Genomic DNA, 14,374 nt, shown 5'->3' with positions numbered 1-14,374 from the left:
GAAAGCATGAACAGACTTCTCCTGGTCTGTTTGGGACATGAAACCTTTTACTCTGGATATGTTTTTAAGCTGATGGAAGGCTGTTTTGATGATGGTATGACAGCTAAAGATCAGATGTGAGTCTATCAGCACACCAACGTTATTGACTTGTTTTTTAGTTTGTAGAGACTGTGACTCAAGGTGTAAACTATTTGCTCAGTTTCCTTTTTTTTCCTGTTCATCCATTTATTTACTTGCTCTAAACAATGACTCGATGACTCTATTGGACAATAGTCGTCTGGGGACAGTGCCATATATAGCTGTGTGTCATCTGCATAACTATGATAGTCAATGTTAGACCTCTGCAGAATTTGCTCCAAAGGCAGCATAATAAGTGAAAGAGAAGGACTCCATGAATCTTTCCTTGAGAGACTCAAAACATCATCCATTTAGTCCTGCACATGTTTCCAACCTCTTTAAGATCAGAGCTGACACCTAGCCTGAGTCAGTGTTCAACCTCTAATCTCATCACTCTAATAAGAGCTGTTTCTATACTGCGATGAGGTCGGAAACCTGATTGGAATTTGTCAAATTGTGTCTTATGCACACAAGTTCCTGAAGGGAATTGTACTGCTACTGTTTTTCAGCAGTTCGATGGAATAAGAATGCCTTGTCCCAGCCTGCCCTTACTCTGCTGCTGTATACACACAAATGCTCCCTTAGTCAGGTCTGATAGTATGTCTTGACAGAGTGGCAGAATAATCACATCAAAAACACAATTCATTCACATACAATATAATGAGGCAATGATTTCCAAAGACTGACTTGCAGAATTCCCCCAATCTTTGTTTTAATTAATTTGTGAACAAAACAAGACATTGCAGGACAATGTCATTTTTGACATATCCCCCATTTTAATGACTCAAACTAAATGTTTACTAGAAAAATAAACAAGGTTTTGGTTTTGGTCTTAATAAACAGGAAGCCTTCTTAAACAGACTTAATGATCAATGTTTTACCAGCTTCTGCACCTTTTGATGATCTAAATCTTGTCCAGGAATAGGTAGCTCACTGAACATCCCACAAGAACATCTGATAGAGTGTAATTTGAGTTTCACCATGACATCACATCGCATGACAAAACTCAATTCACACAGCAGTGTCTTGGAAGTTGTATCTGTTTCCCATCCAGACTATGACAAGAAGACTTCTGCTGATCTTTCATGGATGACAAGCTTTATTTAATGAAAGAGTGAACTGAAGCCATGACTCTTTTCAAATAAAATCACCCTTAAAATGATGACTTGCACCGTCCACAAATTCCAATCAAAACATCTTTGCATGTTTACAGATAATTGCCAAATGAGAATTGGACAGTATTTTTAGAGGAAGTAAAACATCTTTAACCATTTGGATAAAGTGAAAGAGAGCAGGTTGGCTGGCGGTCATACCTCTTGAGAATTATTTCCAGTGGATGACAGCAGGAGGAACTGCACTACACTGAGCTGATGAGAGACACTGAAAAAACTGTTGACATTTCTGTGTTTCGTCTGCCTCGGCCCCTCTCGCCGTCTCTGTTCTCCCTTCCTTCCTCTGTCACGGGACTTGTCAATCGTTCTTTCACACCCTCTCATAATCTGATGGCGTTGTCATCACGCCGAGAGAGAGGTGTGTGTTTGTTTGACAGAAGGGCTGACATGCTGCCGCTGCATATCTTTTAACAAGGACTCCTAACTAATGACTCATGCATAACACGGATCAGAAGAGCTGCTGGTTTACTGTAAACTAACCTTGGATTGGTGACAACACCCTTAACGGCTCCTGATGTGATACAGCTGCATTGTTGTCAGGGTATCACGGTCAACATTATTGTGCTTCCACTGCTGCATGCAGTCATTTGGCAGCTTGTTGCACTTGACTTGAGTTTGACATGTTTTATCGTGTCAGCCTTTTATCCACATGGAAACAGCATTTCGGGAGAACTGGAAGCCTATTTTTTGAAAATACTGCATTATTCCCCAACGTTAAAATACAGTGGGGTAAATAGGCCAGGTTAAGTCAGCTACGCACATTTTACAGGAGTCAGATTTATTATAATAATATAATTTACTCTCTCATCATCCTCCTTCAGACACTGGTATAATGAAATTGGATTAAGATGGAGCGAGCGATAAGGTGACTAATTTTAATTTAATTTATTATTACTATTCTCCTGTCAAAATTCCTTAACCGCACTCCGATCACATGCAGTAGAACAGGATTTCTGATGATCCTCCAAGTAGGAAGCTCATGCTCTAACTGTGTTTAACGTTTGCTTTATGATCAATTTTATTTTATTTCCTTAGTCACCCTGGCTTTCTTGATTCCGTCTCTATTTCTGTGAATGTATACGTTGCAAATTGAATAAAGCTTTATTTAGAGAAAAACGTTTGTACACTGCACACATCTCGTATGCACATGCCAGGCATATGTATTACAGTCATTTTGTGTGGATGAAACAATGACATGTTTATGGAAAACCTTTTTTTTTAAATTACAAAAAAAAAAAAGATTGTTTATGATTCTCCAAAGGGTGAAAGACTTTGATTGTATTTGGAGTAGAAAGTTAAGAAACATGATTTCTTCTTAGTTTTTTGGAATTAAGCTTTAATCAACCGCACACCGGAAACCCACCCTGCACATACTGAACAGTGTTCCTTTTATGATTCCCCTGCTAATGAGACTGTGTGAGTGTGAGGTGACAACACATCCACTGACACCTGTTGTACAAATTTTTGTAAAAATGTCAAATTCATGAAGAATAACACAAAATTTATATCCCATGACTTTTTCTTACTGAAGATTACTTTTTAAAATTGACTATACATACTGTATTGTATCGATACTTGAAGCTTTATTAAATAAACTGAAACTGAAACAAAACAATCAGATTACACATAACTATCTACTTATTAGCATGTATATTAATGGAATACTGACAAAGTATTAGTCATTACAAATCCCTTATTAACACCTTATCATGTATGACCATATTCTAACATTAATAGGCCATTAATTAAGAGTTTACCGTATGTGACCTTCTAATTACTATGTAATGATAATGCGCTTTTCTTAGTATGGACCTATTAAGTGGGTAGTACCACAAAAACTGTTATTCTTTCTTATTAATATTGAATGAATGCAACCTATTCTTATTGAACAAAACACAAACTGCATGTGTTAATATTGATAAATAGAGCGCGGTGGAGCGAGTTGTCTTTCAAATCCTGGCTCTGTTAGTCTACAAATGTTATCCCCACGTTGCTCATGACAGCTGTGCCGGCAGTGTGTGAATGGGTACAAAAGATGTGCATTAGAAAACGCGCTTTACATAGATGCGCTGTATGAGTGAGTGTGTGAGTGACAAAACTGTAGTGTGAAGCTGCTTTGTGTAGTTGTCGAGAAGACGAGAAAAGCGCTATATAAATAGAGACCATTTACTATTCTATAGTGGGGTCTAGGGCAGTGATTCCCAAAGACCATCTTCAGTCAAGATTTATGTGCGTGAGTGTTACATAACATGCATAACGTAATATGCGTGTGTGCCACAGGGGTCTGTGCTTGGTCCGGAATTGTTTACATAATGACATTATGCAAAGTATCTGGAAATGTACAATAAGGTTAAAAAGTGCTTTGTAATGACTAATGAATAAAGGGTCAGTATTCCACTGGTCCATGCTATTAAGTAGATAGTGAATGCTGAATATGTTAAGCCTATTATAAAGAGGTTTTGCATTACTTTTATGACCCACCCAGACAGTGTTTGACTCTTCACTGTTAAGTCCACCTTAGAACCAAACTAAGACTTGATGACTTGAACTTAGTGGGGACTTAATGATAGCTAAAACTTTAACTTGAAGTGGACTGGGGGCTTTGTGGCTCCATTATAACTAACACTGCATGAAGGTAGCATTGTAGTCAAGATTGCACGAACAAGACCATGGCCAGAATCCATTCAAAACCAAGACAGAGTCCAAGACCAAAACGAGGCCCTACATTGATCTTGGATTCAGTACTAAACTGCTCTGTCTCTTAAGTGTGGTCTTGACAGCGACACTACTTATGGGTGTAATTTCTGGTGCTTTTTGTGCACTGGCAGACGTAATGGAAATGTGTGGCTAAACGGTACTGGTTACTGGTAGTCACAAAGTGAGTACCAGTAACTTTGTGGCTGGGCTCCACTGCCTCGAGCTGAGTAATTGCTCTCTGTCCAAAGTGTTTTCCTCTCATGCAGTCTGATGATTGGTTTTTCCAGCTCACAGCCTAACAGCTGCTTGATGCACCGTGTGTTTTCTTTCCACGCACTGTCATCAACTTTAGCAGTCTTCTTCAACCTGGTAGTGCCATGTGGTGCCTTGAACAGCCCGTGCCATCACAGCAAATGAAATTGATGGATGAGTCAAAAGGGAATGGTCTTTATTTAGGACTACAGTTTGGCATAGATATGAGGGAGTGAGTTTATTGTAAGAAAGGGAACCTCCTTAAAGCAGGCTGAAGCTGTTTTACAAAGTCTGCTCTCATAAACAACCTCCCTGGAACAAAGTGCACAAGCCCTGAATTTTAAAGCAACTTCTTTCTGTCTGGAAAAATGAACCATGTCGTGTCATCTCTGCTGTATTTGATTAAATTGTGGAATACCTTTGTCATAGGGGCAACGGTGGCTCAGTGGGTGGGGCGTGCCGTCTTTCAAATGAAAGGTTGTGGATTTGATCCCTGTCTATGTGCCGATGTGTCCTTGGGAAGACACCTAACGCCACTGTATGAATGTGTGAGTGAAAGGGTGTGAAAGGGTGATCGGCAAAAGAGTAGTGTCAAGCAGCTTTGATCATCCAGACTAGAAATATGCGTTTACCATTATTGGAAAACTCATGGGAGCAGGACTTTCTTTTTCAGGGCAGGTCCCATGTGGGTTTGGGTCTTTTTTACTAAGCGGGACAGCATGCTGTGAGTGTGTCATAGTGCAGGGAGCCTCAAACACCTTTCTGCCAGTTCCTGTTTTGTCAGTATGGAACACCTTTCTCCTACAGTTTAATATAGGAGGTAAACTGTTTTTCTCATTTGCACCACTATTCCATTTGTTTCTGTTTCGCAACGCCCCATTAACACCCCACAAGTGAGGATGAAATATTTCGATGGAATAGCTCAGGGCTTTTTCTTTTTCAGTGTTGCCAAACTGATACATAATAGTAATAATTATGAATAATAACTGTATTTATATACCACCATTCAAAACAGAGTTACAAGGTGTTTTACAATAAATGCTTTAGGCAAGCAGGCATACTGTCAAAGAACACAGCAACTTCAATTTACAAAATATGGACCCCACTTTATCCCTTCATGAAGCAGCCTTTTCTGACGGAAGACTAAAGTTTTATGTCACTTTGTAAATCACTCATTCACACTCCTTTATTTGTTAAGTTTGTGTGGTAAATCCAAACGAAGGGATTTTAACCACCAAGGTCACAAAACAACACCTTTGAAGTTACTAATAGAGGCAGCAGTGGATCAAAATGACATGTAATCTAATCAACTACTCCACTGTGCTGTGACGTACAGAATCGATGATGTACTTTTTGGACTGTAACGTGGGCAGTGAGTGGTTTACAACATGACACAAAGGTTCAGCTTCATTACAGTCACAAAAGGCTGTCTTATGAAAAGATGAAACAGAGAGCACATGTTTCAAATAGCCCAGACGAAAGGAGGTGTAGAGGTGCAGCCATGTTTTCTTTGAGAGCGTGCTTGCCTGTGTCATACTGCTTCTAGGTAAATAGGTCACACCACTCCGACTCCGCCATGTGTCTATGCCTTACCCTGTACAACCGCCTCTCAGAGTGTGGTTTAGTTTCTGCACAACAGTAACGCAAACTAACAGTTTTGGGAGTACATCCATATGGGCTGGAGTATGTATGGGACTCCATGTGTTTGGTGTTGTGCATACAGAAGGGTCAGATGGTGGGTCAGACAGATTCTGATCCAGTGCTGAGGTAATCCTATAAGTCAGAGGTGCGCTCTAAACCACTCTGACCTCTGTGCTCCTGCATCACAATGTTTACACTGGCTCCACTGGCATTAAACACAAGGCACATATTTTTAACATTAGGATCCTCCCAGCTCACCCTGGGCCATGTAAATAGTGAGCTGCTTGTCAGCCTGGATCAGTCAGCTCACTGTCTGTTTGGACCAGCTCCATATGTGTGTGACTGAGTGTGTATGATTGTGTTTACTGAAGCCAAAAGATAGCGCCGGTAGGTCAGGATCTTGAATTGTCTCAAACAATAGCGCTTTCCATCACCCAGGATCCCTGAACTGTTTAACAAATACGGTGAAAAGTGATAACAATGTGGCGCAGTGGTTTTATTTAAGTGAAGGGTATTGCATTACATATTGAAGTCCTACATTTCAGTGTGAGTCTTCTTGCAACTGGGAAGGTTGTGGGTTAGATTCCCAGCTCCACAGGTCTGTATGCCAATTGGGCAAGACACTAAACCCCATGTCGTTCCTGTCTGCTGTGATGGAGGGACTGTTCGCTTTAAATGGCAAGACAAGATCATTTTCATCTGCAGGGGTTGATATCAGAAATATAAAAGTGATATTATAGTCGTAATAATAATAGAAACATTCTAAACATGAATAGACACTTTGTCATTTTAATTGTGTGTTTAATAGTGTGTTGGCGACAGAAAAACAACACCATGCACCTTAATATGTGTTTCCTGTAAGTCAGATGCAGTTCACAGAAAAATGCCAACTTGATTAAGTCAGCTGCTTTCTATTGTTTCACTCTAAACATCAACACCACTCCCTTGACATTATTACTCATTTTTGCCAAGCAATAATGTTACATTTGTAGTGGCCATGCAACACACACTGTTACAATAGCTTTTCAGTGTGACATTGTACAAAAAAGTTCAGTTTACCTCTACAGTGAACATGTTTATCTCAGAAGGTTTTCATTACTTCACCAGGAGCCAGATGTTGTGCCATAGGAAGCACCTCTAAATGAAAAACACCCCCACTGCCTGAGTTTATGCTGCACATGCAATAGGGATGCCTGAGACAGATGTTCTCATTATGGCACAAAACTGACGACTAGGAAAAACATCTGTGTCCTTATTAGCATTTACTGCTGTAAGGACCACTCCCAGCTAACACAGAAAAAGGCAGGGTGCACCATGGATCGGTCACCAATCCATCGCATGGCAACATACAGAGATGGACAAACATTATGCCATTATGTCACAGTTTGGTCCACCTGAATACATAACATAAAGATAAAGATACATTTGAAACATATGACAACAAAAGCACATAAACACAGACAAAAACTTCTAAAAGACAATGGCAAAGTGATGTAACTACAGTTGTCATAATGTGGCTGAGTGAAAATTACAATTTTGTCTGTGTCTCAACATACTTTATTTTCTTTTCCACCACTGTGTGGGAACCAAATTTAGGTAAGAATACATAAAACAAAAAACAAAAACCGCAAGGACACCAATATTTTCAGTTTGTGGGAAAATGCTGATGTAATAAAAATGGACAGCACAGTGAACAGTGGTTTGCTAGAAGGTCATGGGTCCATTCAAGGCCCTTTTTATGGAGAGTTTGTACATTTGCTCTGTATTTCTCTGGGTTTTCTCTGGGTTCACTCGTTTACTTTCGCCATCAAAACATGTGTTGACGTAAATCTGGAGTCCCTGGCACCAACAACGCCTGGGAACCAAGCCAATCATGGAACTTTGATTAAATGCTGAGTATGATTTGATTTTTCCCATGGGGATTAATAAAGTCACCTTAACTTTAACTTGAGATATGACTAACAATGCTGAAGTTCCTCTCTCATGCGGTCAGTGACATTTGACGTGTCTCAGTTGCTAGATGGTACTGAACAGGCAACACTGACCTCTGCAGGTTACAATGTGCAACACAGGGAGGATGTCAGCGCGGAGCAAGACATTATTATACATTATCTTGACAAACTGGGTTCCACCGAAAATGAGTGAGCAGACAAGAGAATTACAATTTAGTACAATGAATTCTTTTTTGCTGTCTATGTTTTGTACATCCTACTTGAAGGTTTTACCTCTCAAACCAAGTTGTATTTATTTACAGCAAACCTTTGTGGTATGCCAACACTGTACCAGTGAGATAAATACCGACATGCCAGTTTCAACTCACCCCAGTGACCTTCAGAATGTTTGTGTTGGAATAGAGCATGTGTTTGTGTGTCTGTATGTTCCAGGTATTTCTAATATTATTGTGGGGACAAAAATCAAGTCCCCATTACACAAATGATTATATTTTATGGCGAAGACATGAGGAATGGTTAGGATGAGGTTAGGGTTAAGGTTAGAGTATGTCTCCAAACAAACAAACAAAAACAAGATGATATACATTGATATACAAATGATATACATGTATGGCATTACACATACACACGTGTGTGTCCACTCACCTACATTGATAGCGCATTATATTATGTGTATTATTTATGTCTAGTATGTATGAGACGAGCTTTGAAATGCCACACATTCCAGAGTGTGAGAGTCGAGCACTAAGACTTAAACATGTTGAGTGTGTGTGTGTTTATGTTGCATGAGATAAGGTGAGATAGTGATGGATGATGTGTGTGTGTGTGAGAGAACAGTGACCGGGGATGAGGGCACCACAGAGTTTACCCGCACTGATGCACATGCGACATTAAAAAAATGTCCTGGTCCTATTGTCTCTTATAAATGACATGCCCTGATGTTATTTTTGTGTTTTAGAGTTTGTGTCTGTCTGTCTGTAAGTGTGGAAGAAAAAAATAATAATCTGTAATCTGTAAAATGCCATTGCTCAAACCAACTCTGACAGTTGTCACTGAGTGATGCTCTTAGTCTCAGGCTCCGACAGTAAATGTAGGAGAAGCTTTTTCACTATCCCACAAGACCATATCCAATCAGGGGCCAGAACGCCGCAAAGTGGCGGCCCTCTTTGCTGCTGAGGTTAGGAGGAGATTTGTTTGGTGAAAACCACTCAGCAAACATGTAAGGGAAGCTAATGGCAGCAGCAACACTTAGCCAAAAGATGACCAGGGTCACTGACGACAGCTTGACCTGAAATCATACAGATGTAATAATGTGACTTTTGAAGGGTTGATATCACGCACTGACTGAATGACATGTTTTAGACATGGGACGAGCTGGTGGACAACAGTGTGACAGAGAGAGTCCTTGTTTTTAAAATCTCAGTTTGGTATGATCACCTCTTGACCTTTTCTGGTATAAACTGACCTTGTTAGGACCAGTTGTCCTCATAGTGACCAAAAACTGGTCCTAATGAGGCGGAGTCTAATTTCTGAGGAACTGGTTAAGTTTAGGGCTAAGACTTGAATTGTGGTTAGGTTAAGATTAGACATTATCTGGTGATGGTTAGAGAGAAGCCTTTGTATAGGCCAACCAAAATGAGTAGAAGTCGTTTTAAAAGTATTATGGCTTCCTCCCACAGCCCAAAAGCCTGTAGATTGGGGTCGGTTTATTCAAATAAATGGAGACTCTAAATTGAATGCAGGTGTAAATGTGAGTGTGAATGGTTGGTTGTCTGTGTTTGTTACTCCTGCGTGTGGCTGGTGTCGTGCAGGGTTTACCTCGACTTCCAGTCAATGTCAGCTGAGATTGGCCCCAGCTCCCATAAAGACGAATGAATGGAAACGTGTGCTTTGCAAATGTATGTGTTTAATTTATATATTTTTGTTGTATGTGTTTGTTGCAGAACTGTGGTTTAGGGGGTCCAGATGGCTGGCACCAGGGGCCCGGCCTGCACTGGGGTCTGGCTCTAGAGTCCACAGGGGCTCCTACTTCAACTGGACACATTCCACAGGTGCTCAACACTCAACAACAACAACAATAACAACAACACACACACATCATTTGAAAACCAAAGATTTTGGTGATGGTGGATAAAACAAAGCTAAGTCTGCATCTGCTAATTAACATTTTCCTGTATGGTTTTGCCTTGCCAACTGTAATTGTTCAAATCAAGCAGCAATCTGGTAGCTTGGTTGTGTCGTCATCAAGTAGCTGATGACGATGAGGTTTCCACTGGTCGTTCGCTTACTGATTAAAGCATTTACTTTGGTGTGGTGTGGACTTTTACACGTGACGCGCTCATTTTTTTTGCCATTGTCTGTAACTTACTACCTAGCCCTGTCTTTTTTAGCCGTAACCCTAACCTCATTAACACTTGGGTTGAAAAACAGCGGTGTGCTAAAAACACACCTATGGGTCGTGTTCAGGGGTCGACCAATAAAAGAAATCGACCCATAGTTATGTTTCAGTTGGAGGACTTGTTTTTAAAAGAGAAAAAAATGTTTACAATTTTAATTTTTTTGTGAAATCACGCTTATTGAGTAAAGATAAGTGTTCAAAAGTATATTATTAATGACATTTAAAAAGTAAAAACCTAAAACATAGCAATGTTCCTGTGTGTGCTGATTTTTTTTGTATGGACTTTGGTGCAGGGAGTGAGCAGTTGAAAGTAGTAGGTAAGACTTTTATGAAGTTGCTAAAATCTCTTTTCCCTTATGTCCCCGCTGTCAGCATCTGTGTCTTACGATGGTTCCTGAAAAAGGGCGTGTCAGTACCTCACACGAACACGTTTTTATAAAACCTGATTTTTTTTTTTTTCTTTAACGTTGATACCAGCATGAGAGAATCTGAAATGTCCCTGTCGTTGTCTCAGGACGTGTGCCCATGAGGTCGTCACCACTGGTCCTGCTCCTCCTGATTGGCGTCCAGGCTGCACTGAACATGGGAGGTGGATTGGCCCGCGGTGCCGGGGCTGCCAACCACAAAGCCGGACAGCAGACGGCAGCTAATCACAGAGCAGGACAGCATTCTTCACAGGAGCATCACAGGACCAGCCACCACAGGACCAAGAAGCACCATCGAGCAGCCTCACACACCCAGGACAGAAGCCTAGCCGCCAAGCACTCGACATCTCCTGACCCCTCCATCCCGATGGTGGACCCCAAGCTATTCTCCAAGAGACATTACCGCTCCTCACCACGCGTTGTCTTCAGCGAGGTTCCCCCGTCACATGATGCCCTAGAGGGTGAGGACTATGACAACGAAGGGCTAAGGGGGGTAAGGGTAAGACGTAGAGCAGGATCGCACACCATGCACCGAGGGGAGTACTCAGTATGTGACAGCATAAATACCTGGGTGGGCAACATGACACAAGCCACAGACATAGCTGGAAACGAGGTGACAGTACTGCCCAACGTTACAATCAACAATGTGGTGAAGAAACAGTTTTTCTACGAGACCACCTGCCGATATCCAACGCACAGAGGCTCCGGAAATGCACATGGAGGACGGCCGGGGGGGCGGGGCAGCAAACAGGGCACCAAACCCGGCAACTCAGGCTGTCTTGGCATTGATAATCGCCACTGGAACTCCTACTGCACCAACACGCACATATTCGTAAGTGCCCTGACCATCTTCAAGGAACGGACAGCCTGGCGTTTCATCCGCATCAATGCAGCATGTGTGTGTGTCCTCAGTCGGAAGTCTTGGGGGGGACGACTGGGACACTGACTAGGGAGGACAACTCTTGACCACTCAACTACAAACCAAGCACACGTTTCTTGTAAGCAGCCACTGCAGATTTATTGCCAATACTGTATTCCTCTCCCCCACCTACACACACACACACACACAGTTTCATCTATCCAATGTCTTGGCCCCTGACCCTACCTCAGTCTGAGAAGTCCTGGTTGTTTTTAAATTATATGGACTGCATGTCATATTATATTTATGGTTTATACAGTCAAATATGAATATATATGTATATATATATATATACAGTATGTATATATACAAAATGAATTCAAGCTTTTAATTTTGTTGTTATTGTTGTGTTGTTAATGCTGTTATTTATTAAACACCTCAGTACTTGCCTGGTTTGTTGTGTCACTGTAACAAGGTAGTGATGAGTCACAAGATGAATCTAAGGGGAATTTCAATGATCCGTGAGATATAAGGAAAAGTTATTCTATTACATAGACATTAACTCCAGAAAACTCGGTCTAGACATGTTTTATTGGCATTTGCCCTCCATAAATGAAGAATGCAGCAGGAGATTGTGTTGAGCAGACAGAAAACTTGCTCCCTGTGAGCTCACTTGGACTTTTTCTGGAAATCTGACACGTGGAGCTGGAGGGAAAATTTCTGAAAAAGGGTCTAAAGTGATGTCTGCAGAAATTTTGCACAGCCCCTTTGTGCAATTCCAGGAAAATGTCTAGACCAGTGTTTTCCAAAGTGCCCACTAGAGGGCCAGGGCCTTGGAGGTATTGCAGATGGGCCTCAGATGGGTACAAACATTCTTCCATTGACCAAATCCTTTGAAACATCTGTTCTTTGTTCTGGGAAAAATACATGTAAATTAAAAGACGTTAAAATATGTCTAATAAAACAATGATGCCTCCTTTGTCATCCACATTTCAATGAGTTGAGTTTACATGTAAACATTTCGTGGGGCTTCCCAGTTAAGACCAAAAAGATGATACCAATTAGTTTGACCAATATTGAGTTTATGATTACTTCGAAGTAATTGTAACCGTAAATGACATTGTTTATTTCAATGTTATGCTACAAATCTGGATGTGGGCCTTGGAGGTTTTACAAACTTTCGGGAGCCTTAAAGATCTGTTCTAGATTTCAATGCATGTGCGTAAGCAGTTTGTTAAATCCACGAACGTTTGTGGACATATTTGTGAGCAGCAAAACTCACAAAGGTAAAGATGGATTTGATTCATTTTCTGTTGCCGTATGGCCCAAGGTGGAAATGATTCGACTTGGTGGTGATCCAGACACACATCTGGATCTCAAACTGTTAAACTTTGAAAAGATATTGTGTTGACGTTGTGGAAAACTACTTTCTTTAGTCATGTCTGTTTACCCTGTGAGACAATAACAGTACTTCGGTTTTACAATAGTCTAGGTTTTGAGTTAATGTTCATTTATCAACATTTATCAACATGCACCATGTAGAAACAAACACTAAAGCACAAATAATTTGGGGATGTCTTTAAAAGCATTCAGGATTAATCAAGAATAAAATTCAACTCCCCAATGAAATCTTATTGCCATCACAATGCAGCCACCTCACACTTGTATGGTTTCTCCTTTATAAACACTTTCTTTAAGTCAGACTCTTCAAACAAAGTCATCACACTGTTTACTAGATCGCTAAAACGGAAAGTATTTCTTTATCAACGCCGAATCTGAGGTTCGGTGCAGTTCTATAGGGACAGTTAACATTTTGTCTTCTTGAAATCTCAACTTTATTATCATTCACAAACCTCAAAATAAAAGTATCTCTTCATTGATATAGTTGATCTTAATTTGCAATGCTTTGACTGTTCTGTCATCATTCTGACAAAAAAAACATACGAGAAAAAAACCTCCCTTTATGATTTTTGTTCTCACTATTAATACATTAATGAATTATGAGGTAACAGTGGCTCAAAGAGACACTTATTCAAGAAATCTTTTTTAGTGTCAAAACAACTTTTTCTACAATGCCAAATTTTATTTTCATTGTATTGTCTCAATGACAATACAGTTGCTCCTGTCATTGGAGTTTTTAATCATCAAGATTGAACAGAGTTGCTGTGAACTGAGCTGCTGCAACTGATGCTGTCAATCAATCTATCATCATCACATCCGGTGGGTTAAAAAGCAACGGGATGATAATACGTAATATTTATCCACATTTTTGTAAAAACAAAATACAAAATATAATATATAATATATATTATAATATAATATAATATAATATATTTTTGCACTATGTCCTCTTCTGCTTTGCTGCAGTCAAGTTCCACGAGGAGGAAAACCAGATGTTTGCCGAAATTGTCCAGTCTCTCTACACTTTCCATTTTTTTGCACACAGATAAATACAGTGATTAAACTGCACATCAATTAAAAAAAATCTGAATCATTTGAATATGATCATGAGCACATGGGTGATGCTGGCAGTTTGACCAGTAGATGGTGCTATGCAGCCACATGGAGATGCATCAGTCATCACTGAAGTCTCCTGCCAGTTTTCTGCTGCTAAATTAAATCAGTATATCACAAACACAGTTTAATTCATTAATAACGTTGTCCTTTGTGTTTGTTTAATTCACCTCTTCATGAAAACAAACTCCCACTCTCTCAGTGTGACTGTATCTAGGTCGCAGATCAATAATGACCTACGAGCTGAGGAAAAAGGGCCAGGCAGTGACCCAGATAAAAAAGCAACAGCCATTACTGACCACACCCATTTAAGAGAGAAGGAGAAAAGAATGCCGTTAATTCAGTTC

The 14,374-nt window shown here is 40.3% G+C and overlaps 1 protein-coding gene across 3 annotated transcripts in view; it reads left to right on the top strand.

Annotated features, from left to right (window-relative positions):
• Nucleotides 1-12,480, top strand: part of LOC122777529 (nerve growth factor-like) — a 31,073-nt gene extending 18,593 nt beyond the window's left edge. Inside the window, exons 1-2 of one of the 3 annotated variants that reach the window (XM_044038823.1) lie at nucleotides 9,778-9,882; nucleotides 10,744-12,480. In XM_044038823.1, the coding sequence (XP_043894758.1) occupies nucleotides 10,755-11,600 (846 nt within the window). In that variant the 5' untranslated portion in view covers nucleotides 9,778-9,882; nucleotides 10,744-10,754 and the 3' untranslated portion in view covers nucleotides 11,601-12,480. Of the gene's footprint in view, nucleotides 1-9,774; nucleotides 9,883-10,743 lie in introns of those variants that run through there. The other 2 variants (XR_006361330.1, XM_044038822.1) reach the window with 2 other exon arrangements.
• The last annotated feature ends 1,894 nt before the right edge of the window (nucleotides 12,481-14,374 follow it).

The sequence above is a fragment of the Solea senegalensis genome, linkage group LG11 (assembly GCF_019176455.1).
Source record: "Solea senegalensis isolate Sse05_10M linkage group LG11, IFAPA_SoseM_1, whole genome shotgun sequence".
Classification (NCBI taxonomy): domain Eukaryota; kingdom Metazoa; phylum Chordata; class Actinopteri; order Pleuronectiformes; family Soleidae; genus Solea; species Solea senegalensis.
Note: the sequence above shows the minus strand (reverse complement) of the source record. Positions and strands in the feature narration are given on the sequence as shown.